General features: G+C 46.6%; 2 protein-coding genes across 4 annotated transcripts; both read right to left on the minus strand.

Moving 5' to 3' along the window:
- Positions 1–288: 288 nt before the first annotated feature.
- Positions 289–2833, minus strand: LOC109781832 (uncharacterized). Its single transcript, XM_073501180.1, has 6 exons — positions 2407–2833; positions 1840–1905; positions 1632–1753; positions 751–874; positions 458–546; positions 289–363 (listed from the first exon to the last, which is right to left on the minus strand). Exons 1-5 carry the CDS (start codon positions 2535–2537, stop codon positions 540–542), a joined length of 450 nt encoding a protein of 149 aa, XP_073357281.1. The 5' UTR covers positions 2538–2833; the 3' UTR covers positions 289–363; positions 458–539.
- A 2652-nt stretch (positions 2834–5485) lies between these two features.
- Positions 5486–10826, minus strand: LOC109781831 (uncharacterized). 3 transcript variants are annotated; one of them, XR_012187393.1, is made up of 10 exons: positions 10640–10815; positions 9305–9746; positions 8628–9202; positions 8244–8450; positions 7283–7766; positions 6836–7173; positions 6442–6702; positions 6233–6354; positions 6091–6153; positions 5486–5933 (listed from the first exon to the last, which is right to left on the minus strand). XR_012187393.1 is itself a non-coding variant. In XM_045229127.2 (9 exons), exons 5-8 carry the CDS (start codon positions 7439–7441, stop codon positions 6120–6122), a joined length of 1047 nt encoding a protein of 348 aa, XP_045085062.1. In that variant the 5' UTR covers positions 7442–7766; positions 8244–8450; positions 8628–9202; positions 9305–9746; positions 10640–10826; the 3' UTR covers positions 5486–5933; positions 6091–6119. The 3 variants fall into 2 exon arrangements, 1 of the variants encoding a protein (XP_045085062.1); XR_012187396.1 differs by having other exon boundaries at positions 6442–7173; positions 10640–10826.
- Between the last annotated feature and the right edge of the window lie 467 nt (positions 10827–11293).

Genomic DNA, 11293 nt, shown 5'->3' on the forward strand with positions numbered 1-11293 from the left:
AACTTTCTTCCAAATTTTGAAAATTCTGTTGTGTGATATTAATTTCAGTTTACCAAACAATCCTGAATTGTATGCATACTTGAGTGAATTCAAAACTGAAAAAAAGTATCACTCAAAAAGCTTCATAAGCAAAGTCAGATAAAACAACAACCGAACGGAGTCATCAACCGATGGCATTCAAATAAAACAGTAAGTAGCTATAATCTAGCTCGATATAGCCTTCATAAAGCAATAATCACCTGATCAGCTGACCTAGTGGGGGATACAGTTGTACCAGCAACCAAACCAGAACCTGAAAGGATATCTTTAAGTGTGCCGCTAATTCCATGGAGGAGGGGTGTTTTAGCTGCCAATGCAGACCCACTTGCACATATTGACAGAACAGCAAATATGCGTAAATAATACAGTAGCAACAAAAAGTGAAATGGAAGCATATTAAGCTTGCAGCTTGTGCAACCTATCCATATTGCACAATTGATCCAGTTTCTTCGGAGAAGCAAACGCTTCTGCTATACGAGTCAGGCAAATGGAAGCATGTTCTAGCACCTGAAATCGATCGATGCAGAACATCAGCATCTAAGAATAGATGGTATCATGGCATAATCAGGGTATCCAAATACAAACAACAAGCATATACTTTTGCATCATGGTAGTTCAGAAGATTTGCATCATAATCAGGGTATCCAAATACAAACAACAAGCCTATGGAAGTACAACATGGATGATGTTGGCATGGTAAGAATTACTGACCACACATAGTGTCGTGACTGAACATGAGGGTGCCTTGCAGGAGAAAGGATTTGAATTTGCCCTTGTATGCCCCATTCAACAAACGGTGCAGCCTCCTTGGTACTATATCCACTTGTCCATGTCACTGTGAGCTAGCATCAAGTCATTTAATATCAAATCAAGATCCTGAGAATATGGTACGGTATAATTCACAGAAGCGCTAGGCACATATTTCTTCAAGAAATTTTGACGACAGAAAACAGTTCTGAACATAAAACCTGCAACTACTACCCTTACTGAGAACTATCTGAAAGACATTAGATTCATGTTTCCGTCGCTCTGAAATTCCAGCTCCTTTGTGTTGGCCAGCCAATAGCTTTTGTTATAGAAATGGCCAAAGGAATAAGCTAGATTTCTCATTTATTTGCATTTGTGTTTCTTTTCCTCCATAGGTGACAATTTACAATGTTAAGTTTATACCCATTCATTAATGAAATATTTAAGGAAACGATACTTGCTTCATCCCAGGATTTTCCTTGTGCCGGGTGTGGATACACAGGAGCCTTCGGGTTTGTGAAAGTTATGCTATTTGAATGTGTGATAAACTTTGGTTGTTATATTGTATATAAAAGATGCAAATAGCCATGTTAGAGCACTGATAAAAGATGAGAAGGCTAAAATAAATATTACTCCCGTACTCTCAGTTGAAACGGCATTAACTGTCATGGTGTCAGAAAAACAACATTGACTATCAATCTACCATGCACAAATTCAGAGTGATTAATCTTCAACTCTTTCCCCCAAAAAATATGAAAGATGTTCAATTTCAACTTTCAACACCCTGTAGTTCAGTGTAGTGAGTTGATCTCTTATATGAATAAATAATGAGCATTTGTACATACATTTGAGAGGCCTCCAGAAAATAGTGTGAATGATATCACTCGTCTGATTAATTATCTGAAGCCTCAAGGACCCTTTTTCCGGTCTTTGCATAGTCAGCGGTCGTGTAGTTTGCATATTGGAACTGCCAAAAATGATACCTCATTATTCAGCATATGTTAAAATGTTCTGAGGTCATATGGAGGAAGGCTCGCGGAAAATAACACCGGCCTTAATAGGAGTCGTGCATAAAAGAGGGCCTCAACCCACTGGTTCTCTGATGGGCAAATGGAGTCACTGACAAATAAAAAAAAAGTAAATCAGAATAAGCTTCTGAATCATCTTCTTTCTCTTACCAAGAGAAATATTTAAGATGTGCATCTTTACTGAAATCAGCAGGGGACAAGACCTAAATCCAGTCTATCCTTGGATGGCTTGGGGTTGTAAATCCGATGGTCACCCACTCTTGATCCTGCCCCTATAACTTACTGTGTCGAGGTGAAAATCGTGTTGTCGAAGGGAGAGAGAAACGGATGCCCACCCCAGCCACCATTCCACAACCCTATCTTCCCGATCCCTCTCCCTCTCCCTCTCCCTCGTCTTCCGCCGCCACCATTCAATGCCGGCCTCCCCCACAGCCGCCGCCGCCACCCACGCCCTCCCCCACAACTGGCGCACCCACCCCTTCTCTTCTCTCCTCACCTTCTCCCCACCACCGGCGACCTCCTCCCCTGTCCCTCGGGCATCCAACACGAACCTAGCATTACCCAGACAGGGGGATGGGGAATGGGGACGCACCTTGCCGATTTCCATGGCATCCCGAGAAGAAGTTTCTCCTCGAGCACCTCGCTCCGTCGTGGATCCGTGGAGAAGCGGGAATCCTCAACGAGCTCCTCTCCCGACGGCATGACGAGGATCTGCGACGGCATCCTGGTCAACGCCGTCACCTCGCCGCCAACTCGTGCACGTCGCGCCCGCCCAGACCGCGCACCACCGCCCACCGGTTCTCCAGATTGCGCCCGGTCGCCGCGCCGACTTGGCTCTGCTCTGCCCGTGACCGTGTCCGCTCTCGTGATGCGCCGATCTGGTCCGCTGCCATCGGCCACTGCAGCTCCTCCATTGCGGGTCGCTTCTACCACGAGCACGTAGGCTACCGCTGCTCCTCCGGCGGCCGCATCGAGTCGCTGCTGCTCTCCTCGAGGCTCGAGCGGTTGCCTGTGTGTGCCCGTGCAAGCGAGGGAGAGAGGGAGGAGATGTGAGTGGGGAGGAAAAGTCGTTTCGTGCGGGGTGGGCAGCTACGTCTCCCATCGTCCACCAATCAGCCATTCAGCCTGTCCCTGCGCTCGCTCTCCAATCAACGAGCAAAGTAAAATCGACGTGGCTAGCGCGAGCGGACGCTCCTTTACCGAAAAAGGGTTTTTCCCGTTTTGTATACAAATCAATCAATCGAGACATTCAATGATAGGTGCTGGGCCGGAAGCAGCACAGTCACGCTAAAAAGAAAGAAAGAGAAAATACAAGAGAAACAAACGCCGACAACGACGGATCGACAAAGAAACGAAGAAGCCTCGTGGCCGCTGCACCCACCGGAGATTGCCCATCAAGCTCCGAGCCTTCAAAGCACCGATACCAATCAACACCTCCAAGAAGGGACGCGACGAAGACGACGCTGCTGCCAAGGGTTTCCCCCGGTACACGGTGAGGAGAGAGGAAGGGTAGCCCCGACGCCCTCCAGGAAGGTCTGGCGGCACCCACAAGCGCCACCGCGTCATTGTCGGCCAAGCCAATAGAGATTTCTCCCGATCCCAACCTCCAACTCAGGCACTCCAGAGCTCGCCACCAAACAGACCCTCACCCTGCGCTAACCCGGACACGATGCTTCCAACGCTGTCTCGCCACGGCACCGTGAAGCATGGTCTGCACAATGAAGAAGAGGAGCCGGGACTAGGGCAGCAGCACCGTCGGCACGCGGGAGGGCCCCACCTCCACCGCCGAAGACGGTAGCTAACCGGACGCAATGGCAGGAACACACCAGGCCCGTGGCCGCACAAGCCCGGCCGGGATCTCCGAGGCCCGTAAAGTTCCCGCCTTCGCGCTGCAGCCGGCACGCCGTCGGCTCCGCCGCCCCTGTCCAAGCCGCTCCCCTTCCTCCCCGCACAGAAAGTCGCCAAGTGGAAGCACCACCACCACGCGCACCGCCGGCCACCACCACCAGGTCGTCGGACTACCACCGGCCGAGCCGAACCACCGCCGCACGCCCGCGACGGAGAGGAACCACCGCAGCCGCCAGCAGCCCGAAGCCGGACCCCAGCCGCCGCCCACGTCGCCCGCGGCCCGCGCTGCCTGCCGGGCGGATCCGGCCGCCTCGGCGAGGCGCGCACCACCGCGCAGCCGGCCACGCCGCACCACGCGCCGCCATGCCGTGGTGCCCCACGCCCGCCCTCGATGGAGGAACCCGCGTCGCCCCCATCGCGCGGAGGAGGAAGAGCAGGCCCCGCCGGCGCCGGCGCCGGTCGGGCTTAGCCCGGCCGCGCCCCCTGGCGGCGGCGAGGGAGGAGGGAGGAGGAGGGGAGACCGGCGGCGGAGGGATCCGGGCGCCCGCCCCGGCCGCCTCACGGGTGGCGGCGCGGGGGGAACGCTGTGACAAGATTTGGATCGATCAGCGGACGCTCCTTTCCCGCACGTTAGGCCTTGTTCAACGCAAGGTGCTTAGGGAGGTGCTTAGAGAAATAAACCGGGTTTTTCTTAAGCACCGGTGCCTAGGCGTCTACCCTATAGAAATAGGCAAGGAAAGCCCGGTTTATTTTTCTAAGCACCTCCCTAAGCATCTAGCATTGTACAAGGCCTTAATGTGTTTGATTTTATTGTAGATGCTCAGGCAGCAAAGGAAGGAGATGCAGCCATACTCAGGCGTCCAATTTCATAGGCCTGAGTCAGGCAACTTTGCACAGGGAATAATCTTTAGGTTGAACTCTCAGGCCATTGCTTGACACTGAACCATACTACAGGTAGGGTCCTTCTTGCCCAAGTTGATCACCAGCTACGGGCAACCTGGACTGCCTACCTCAATATGCGTCAGGAGATCCGAGACCCACAGGTGCATCAATAACTGCAGCACGATCTGGTGGAGTACCTATGGAGGATCAAGGGCGACGCCTAGCTCGACGTGTGATGGAATATGAGTTTTTATTTGTTGAACTATATAATTTGTATTGAACTATTTGTTGAACTATTTGATTTTTATTGATTTTCTGTGATGAACTATGTGATAAAAAAATTACTTGTGTTGAGAATTCACGCCAAATCACGCCGAATATGGCCAATTCGCGCCGATATCGGGCTTTTTTTGCCGAAGGTGGGCCGAAAAGCGGCCAGAAATGGACCGATATCGATGCCTGGGGTCGACGGCTGGGTGCCCGACCGCCACATAGCCGATTATACCACCGGCTCAACCCCAAGCGGCGACTTTTATGCCTCCTGGGGGGGCGCAACGGCTAGAGACGCTCTAAAAAGGCGGCTTACGAGCGCGTATTATCAGCCGGTGGAAGCAAAGTGATTTCCTTGTTAATAAGATGAGGCAAAACTTTTGCCTCTGTTTCGAAGAAATGTGCTTGCACCACGCTTCCATCAGCGCCACGGGCAGACACACCCCATCCGGTGTCTAGCCTAGATTATCGGAGTACCAACCTTTGGATTTTGACAATCTTGTCAAGCTTTGCGTGTTGAATAAGCTTTCACATCACAGATTATACACGTAGCGCTGAAGAGCTACTGTAGCTGCCGCTTGCTTGCTGAATTTCCTTCACAAAATTTCGGTGCTCATTCACAAATAGTTGAATGGAGTAGGTGATAAAAGTGTTCATATGTAGGAGTTCTATAAAAAAAACTTCCACGGAACTGGCTGTGGAACTGTGCTCATTCACTTTCAAACAGTGCCATCCAATGTTTCCAACAGTGCGCTGTACATAAAAGTAATGGAGCAGAACTGAACTAAGCATTTTTACTACTGACAGTTCTGAGTTACAATCGCTGGAAGATACTTCACCAAAGAAGGAAGAAGAAAGATCGGCAGCAACGGGGATAGCACCATCCATCAACAGCATAACACTTACCCAACATCTAAAGAGAAACAGCCAGCTAGACTGATGACGGTTTGCACCCATCGATAGCATATAGTAATGTCGAGGACTGCGGTTAACCTAATAACCAACAAATACAAATGACATCCCTTCTCATCTTCATCGCGTAACTACAATTGGAGCTGCCTGTTGTGGCATTCAGCGGCAATCCTAACCTCTTCCTCAGCACAGCCAAAGCTCAAAGATCTGGAAATAAAAAATAAAAGAGATATATCACTGCTCCTGCAAACCAGGGCACAGCACAGGCAAACAGGCTGTTGCTACAAACAACGACCAAACTGAATGTTCCCAATCTAATCTACACAGATTGAACAGTATGGAACTGAAAGAAGAGGCAACAAACCTTCTTGCTCAACTAAGGACTGCTACTGCTCAATCAGCATACGGTTCCCATGCACCTTCAAGCCTGCAGAACACAACAAAACAACTAAGCATTTTTTTTTATTAGAAGAGTCACACGGAGATTAAGTTTCAAAACCCCTTACTGGCCATGCATGCCAGTATCCATGACAAGCCCGTAGATCGCTTCTGCCATAAAATCCGAGAAAAGGTGTGACATGGCCAATTCTCCTTCAAGCATGCTAATCATCAAGTGCCGGCCAGGAAGCTGCCAATATGACAACGGAACAACAGCTTAGTAAGCAGAATACTTGCAACACACGAACTGCAGGAATGTGAAATGCAGAAAACTTACATATGTAGTACGGCCTCCAGTGTGCGCGTAAAAATTTCTGATGAATCTTAACAGCTGAGCTGCGGTAGTATCATAGCCTTGCTTAGTGTGGGTTTTACCTCCTTGCCCGAAGTACAAGACCTTTCTCATTAACGGAACTTTCCTAGGTTCTCTCCTCCAAGATCTCCTGGTCATCCGAATCTTACCGACAGACTGCATCACCCTTCTCGATTCTGCTTCATCCATTCCAGCAATTGCTTCTTGGATATCTCTCATTAGAGCCTTCCGGCGCCCAGCAGACTTCAGAGTAGGATGATTGAGCAGAAACTTCAAGAATCTTCCTTTCTGCTGCTCAGATGAAGCTGAATCCACGCGCGGTCTGGTCATAACGGCCATCAAATGCTTCAAATATAGCGGGAGCTGATCTTGGTTCTCAATGTTAGGCCTATAAAAGCCTGACAGCAGTGTCGCCAGCCTCGACAAGTCCAGTAGCAGGTTCTTAAAAGTGCCCTTGTAAACAGGAATGAGTTGGATCTTGAATTCAGATCCGCGCACTCTCATGTGCTTTAGATGGAATGTTCCGCCCCAACTTCTCTGATTGTAATAAGATGAGACAATGCACTTCATAAATCCAAGCCAAAGGTCCACTCCCTCTTGGCTGAGAATCAGGAGATCAAAGTTGTTGTGCTGCAGCCGGACTTTTTTGGTCAATGGTCTTCGGGAATATCTTTGAACTGACATCTCTCCTATGACCTTTATCCAACAAAACAGATAATAAAGGTTTAGTCTCAAACAAAACAACTAGAGGAATTTCAAGATGAGACCCAAATTTTAAGACCTGCATAGAGAGGAAAAATTTTACCAAGTAACTCATGACATTAAGTAGATCCGTGGGCAGCAGAAGCACCATCAGCCATTCGACTATGGGAGCAAGAGCGGACACAAGGTAAAGAAACTGAACAAGGGGGAAAAACAGAACCAACCACCTTGTGCCACCATCAACCAGAAGATTTACATACATGAGACAGAATGCTAATCTTTAAGCGTGCAAGATAACTGGGCCTCCAATACGTGATGCGGCCAAGCCTCCAGCAATTTGGATGCCCCATCCTGCAACTTGGATGCCCCGTCCCACGACTTTGATGAACATGGGGGCTGATATATAAATCAAGTACACAAGTACTGGCAAAGGCAACACTGAGCATAACACTGTGTCTACACGACCAAAGGGGCATAACACTGTGAATACACGACCAAATGGAATCGCAAGGCAGGCCAAGCAGAATACAACCACTTTCATGGCCATTGCCACCATAGAGCTGCAAACCAACAATACATCACCAAACCTGTTTGAATGAAAAAGGAAATATATCACAATTAGTATGAATTTAAGTTAGTACTCCCTCCATTCCAAAATATAGTGCGCCCGCGCTTCCCGAGGTCAAACTTTGACCATAAATTTAACGAACGAGACCGACTGCGGCGGGTGAAAAAATTACATAATTAAGAACTTCTTTCGAATACGAATTCACTGATATAATTTTTGCTCCCGCCGCAATCGGTCTTGGTAGTTAAATTTACGGTCAAAGTTGAAGCACGGAGATAGAGGAAGCACTACATTGTGGAATGGAGGGAGTATATGGCAACACTAAATATCAAGCTGAAACTGTGCATTCCAAATTCAAAGTACTGCATACACACGCATTCCACTTTTACAAGTTCTATTGTTAAAAATAGCTTCTTAAATTTACAAATAAGGCAGGATACTAACAAAGCAACAAAGATGGAAAAAGATATCATTTCCAATGAGCATCCAGAAGTACCTTTCATTGTTGTCCATCAGAACTCCCATTTCCATTATTAAATATGTCAGCCACTTAAATGCATCTGATTGCCCAGCACTTCTTACAGTCAAGACAGCTGCTGATTTGTAGATTTGATGTAAAAAGGGATACACCAACACTAAACAAGGGACAGACAATCCGTCCACTAATCCCAACAAAGCAGCAGCCCATAAAGCACCAAGTGCCCTGTTTAATGAAACGGATTACAATTAGCAGCAATCCAGGTCTGAAGCACATAATACTTATACATTCCCCTCTAAACGTTTTATTCTTGAAGATAGAATCTTAAATTCAGAGATGAGGCAGGATGCAGAAAAGTAAAAGTACAGAAAAAATATTATTGCCAAGAGGAACGAGAGGTACCAGCCAGTGGAGTTCATCAGGACGCTCAACCAAGTTGTCAAAGCATCGGCAGAAGCATTGTGGCCTGCACCTGCTTGTCTTAAGTTCAAGATACTTCTGTTCAGAGCCTCGCGTCGTCCAGTCAATTTAACAGCGGGATTGTTGCAGAGATACTTAAGATACACTTTCTTTTCTTCCTCTGGGGAATTCACACTAACTGGAGGCTCGGTCATAAGAGCAATCAGCTGTTTCACATTCAGCGGAAGCTGACCTGGATTCTGAATATTACTCATATGGAGACCTGATAGTAACTTTGCCATTTTTGACAAGTCAAGAAGCAGATTAGCAAAATGAGCCTCATAAAGAGGAGTTGTTTCGATTCTGGAAACTGTATCATACACTCTTAAATCATTTAGCTCAAACTCTCCCGCCCAGCTCTTTTGGTTGTCATAGGTTTTCAATAAGCATTTGATGAACCCACTCCAAAGAATGACACCTTCTTTTGTGCAAATACATGTGTTATGTTTGTGACGCTTTGGAACTATCTTTGTCAACGGACTTGTAGCATAATATCCAACTGACATTCCTCCAGTTATCTATATGCAACAAAATAATTAACAAATGTTAGGCTCAAACAAAAACTGTGATTAACTTGAAGATGTATTCGAATTTCATGACCTACATGAGAAGAAATTTACCCAATAAGTAATAGCATTAAGCACACAGGAAGGCAGAAGCGACAGCGCAATAGGAGGAACAATACGTAGGAAATGAACAGCCATAGCAATCGTTGGAATCACAAAATGATACCAGCACTTTTTGCCACCACCCATCATAACACATAACCACATGAGCCACAATAATCCTCTGGTGCAGTCCATGAAGAAGGGGAGAACAAAGACAAACAAGGCAACCAAATAGCTCCAGACAGAGACAGACAAGGCAACCAAATAGCTCCCGACAAGTCTGATAGGCCTGGAAGCTGATTTGTAAATCACATACAAAAGAGCCAGGCAAGCTAAAACTGAACACGGCCTTGTGTCCATTTGACCCAGAAGAATGGCAATCCATGTCAACCAGAAGTCCGAAAGCTCCATTTCTGTCGCCTCTGCGTAGAGAAGAAAAATGCCAAAAAGAAACCTGTTGAAAATAAATAGGATCAAAATTAGTAATTGTTGTACGTTATAGCAAGACTAAACTATCATACTAGGTGGTCCTTTTGTTAGAAGTCCTATTGATTATGCACATATTAATGGAATAAAGTTCATATACAATTATAAAGCTATTGTTATTTAAATAGTCTTGAGCTCATTAGTTGGAGTTAGAACTGATTATCCACCTAGCCCCCGCAGCCCGGCTGTACCGCAGCACTTATACAACAGCAACACTTATAAAAATGTGTCTTCATTTACGCAAAATAAAATAAAATTTAACAACAGCATCAACAGCATTAATACAACAGCAACAGCAGCACATATAACATAAAAAGACAGCACATGTGCAAAACTTGAAAACAGCTCATGTGCAGAAACAAGATATAATTTAGTATGGTTAGAACATAAACTGCGGTCATTAAGACGAGTAAAATGGGCTTAATAAAACAGAGGTCACCATCTTCTCTTTTAAATCTGGAAAGAGATGAATAAAGTGATTTGGAGTTTAATGTTTAAACTAATTAACTGTGTTTTCAGATTCCAACAGTTTCAGTAATCTGTTTCAGAGGCTATAAGAGTTTTAGTTAACAGCTTCAACCAAAATAGCCTGTTCGGTTGTAAGGGAATGGAGGATTTTGCAGGAATTGATGGGGATTAAATCCCCTCCAATCCACCCTAATCTCCCTTGGAGGGGGTGTAGGTAGGTAGAGTTGCAGGGCAATGAAAATAATAAACCCCCGTAGTCGAAATGTACTAAGAGAACTCGTCCCCCACAGATTCGACGCTCGATCGGGGCTCCACTCACCGGAATCGGATTTTCCCCCAAAACCCTAACATACTTGGATTCAGAGGGGACGGGGGGAAGAGAAAAAGGGTTACCTAACAGGATGTCATAGAAAAGATTTCGCTAAGTAACGAGAGCAGCCTCACGCGCTCCCAGCTTCTCCTCCTCCGGCGTGTGGACGCGGCCGCGGCAGCGGACGCGGGCGAATGAATCCGCGCCGCCGCTCTATCCTCTCCACTCCTGTTGACTGGTGTTTTTTCCTTGTCCAGTGGTTCCCCTTCTATAATATTAATAGGGAAGGGGAACTAGCTAGGGCTTTGATGCTCGGCCGGTTGCTTGTCCAGTGGGCTTGATAATCCTTTAGGCCCAGGCTCTTTAGTTGGGCTTCCCTTTCACGCCTGTGCAGTGGCAAACCTAACAAGACATGATTCTCAACAACAAAAAAAGTTAGCATGATATTAGAGGATAAGCTCAAAACATGAACTTCCTGGCTTGTAGTAATTAGCACATTTATTGAATTGCTGCATCTAAAGCATGTTTAACATTAGTAAATTATATCCCTCCGTCCCAAAATAAGTGTCTCAACTTGTCTCCACTTAAAGTTGAGACACTTATTTTGCGACGGAGGGAGTATATTTTTTATTGAAATTAAAATTACAAAACACATTGGAGAGAATTGACCATACCAATAATGTGCTAGTTAGGCCTAGGCAAATGCCCGATGGCGATGAGCCACCATCCGCCAAACT

The sequence above is a fragment of the Aegilops tauschii genome, chromosome 1 (assembly GCF_002575655.3).
Source record: "Aegilops tauschii subsp. strangulata cultivar AL8/78 chromosome 1, Aet v6.0, whole genome shotgun sequence".
NCBI classification, from domain to species: Eukaryota; Viridiplantae; Streptophyta; class Magnoliopsida; order Poales; family Poaceae; genus Aegilops; species Aegilops tauschii.

Excerpts from the sequence above, each read along its gene's own strand:
- LOC109781831 (XM_045229127.2), bottom strand. The coding sequence starts at position 7,441 with ATGTATGTAAATCTTCTGGTTGATGGTGGCACAAGGTGGTTGGTTCTG. Across the intron at positions 7,174-7,282 it reads TTAATGTCATGAGTTACTTG|GTCATAGGAGAGATGTCAGT; the intron begins GTAAAATTTTTC and ends TGTTGGATAAAG. Across the intron at positions 6,355-6,441 it reads CTGGAGGCCGTACTACATAT|CTTCCTGGCCGGCACTTGAT; the intron begins GTAAGTTTTCTG and ends TCATATTGGCAG.
- LOC109781832 (XM_073501180.1), bottom strand. The coding sequence starts at position 2,537 with ATGCCGTCGCAGATCCTCGTCATGCCGTCGGGAGAGGAGCTCGTTGAG. Across the intron at positions 1,906-2,406 it reads ATGCCATGGAAATCGGCAAG|TGACTCCATTTGCCCATCAG; the intron begins GTGCGTCCCCAT and ends TTTATTTGTCAG. Across the intron at positions 1,754-1,839 it reads TATGCACGACTCCTATTAAG|TTCCAATATGCAAACTACAC; the intron begins GCCGGTGTTATT and ends CATTTTTGGCAG.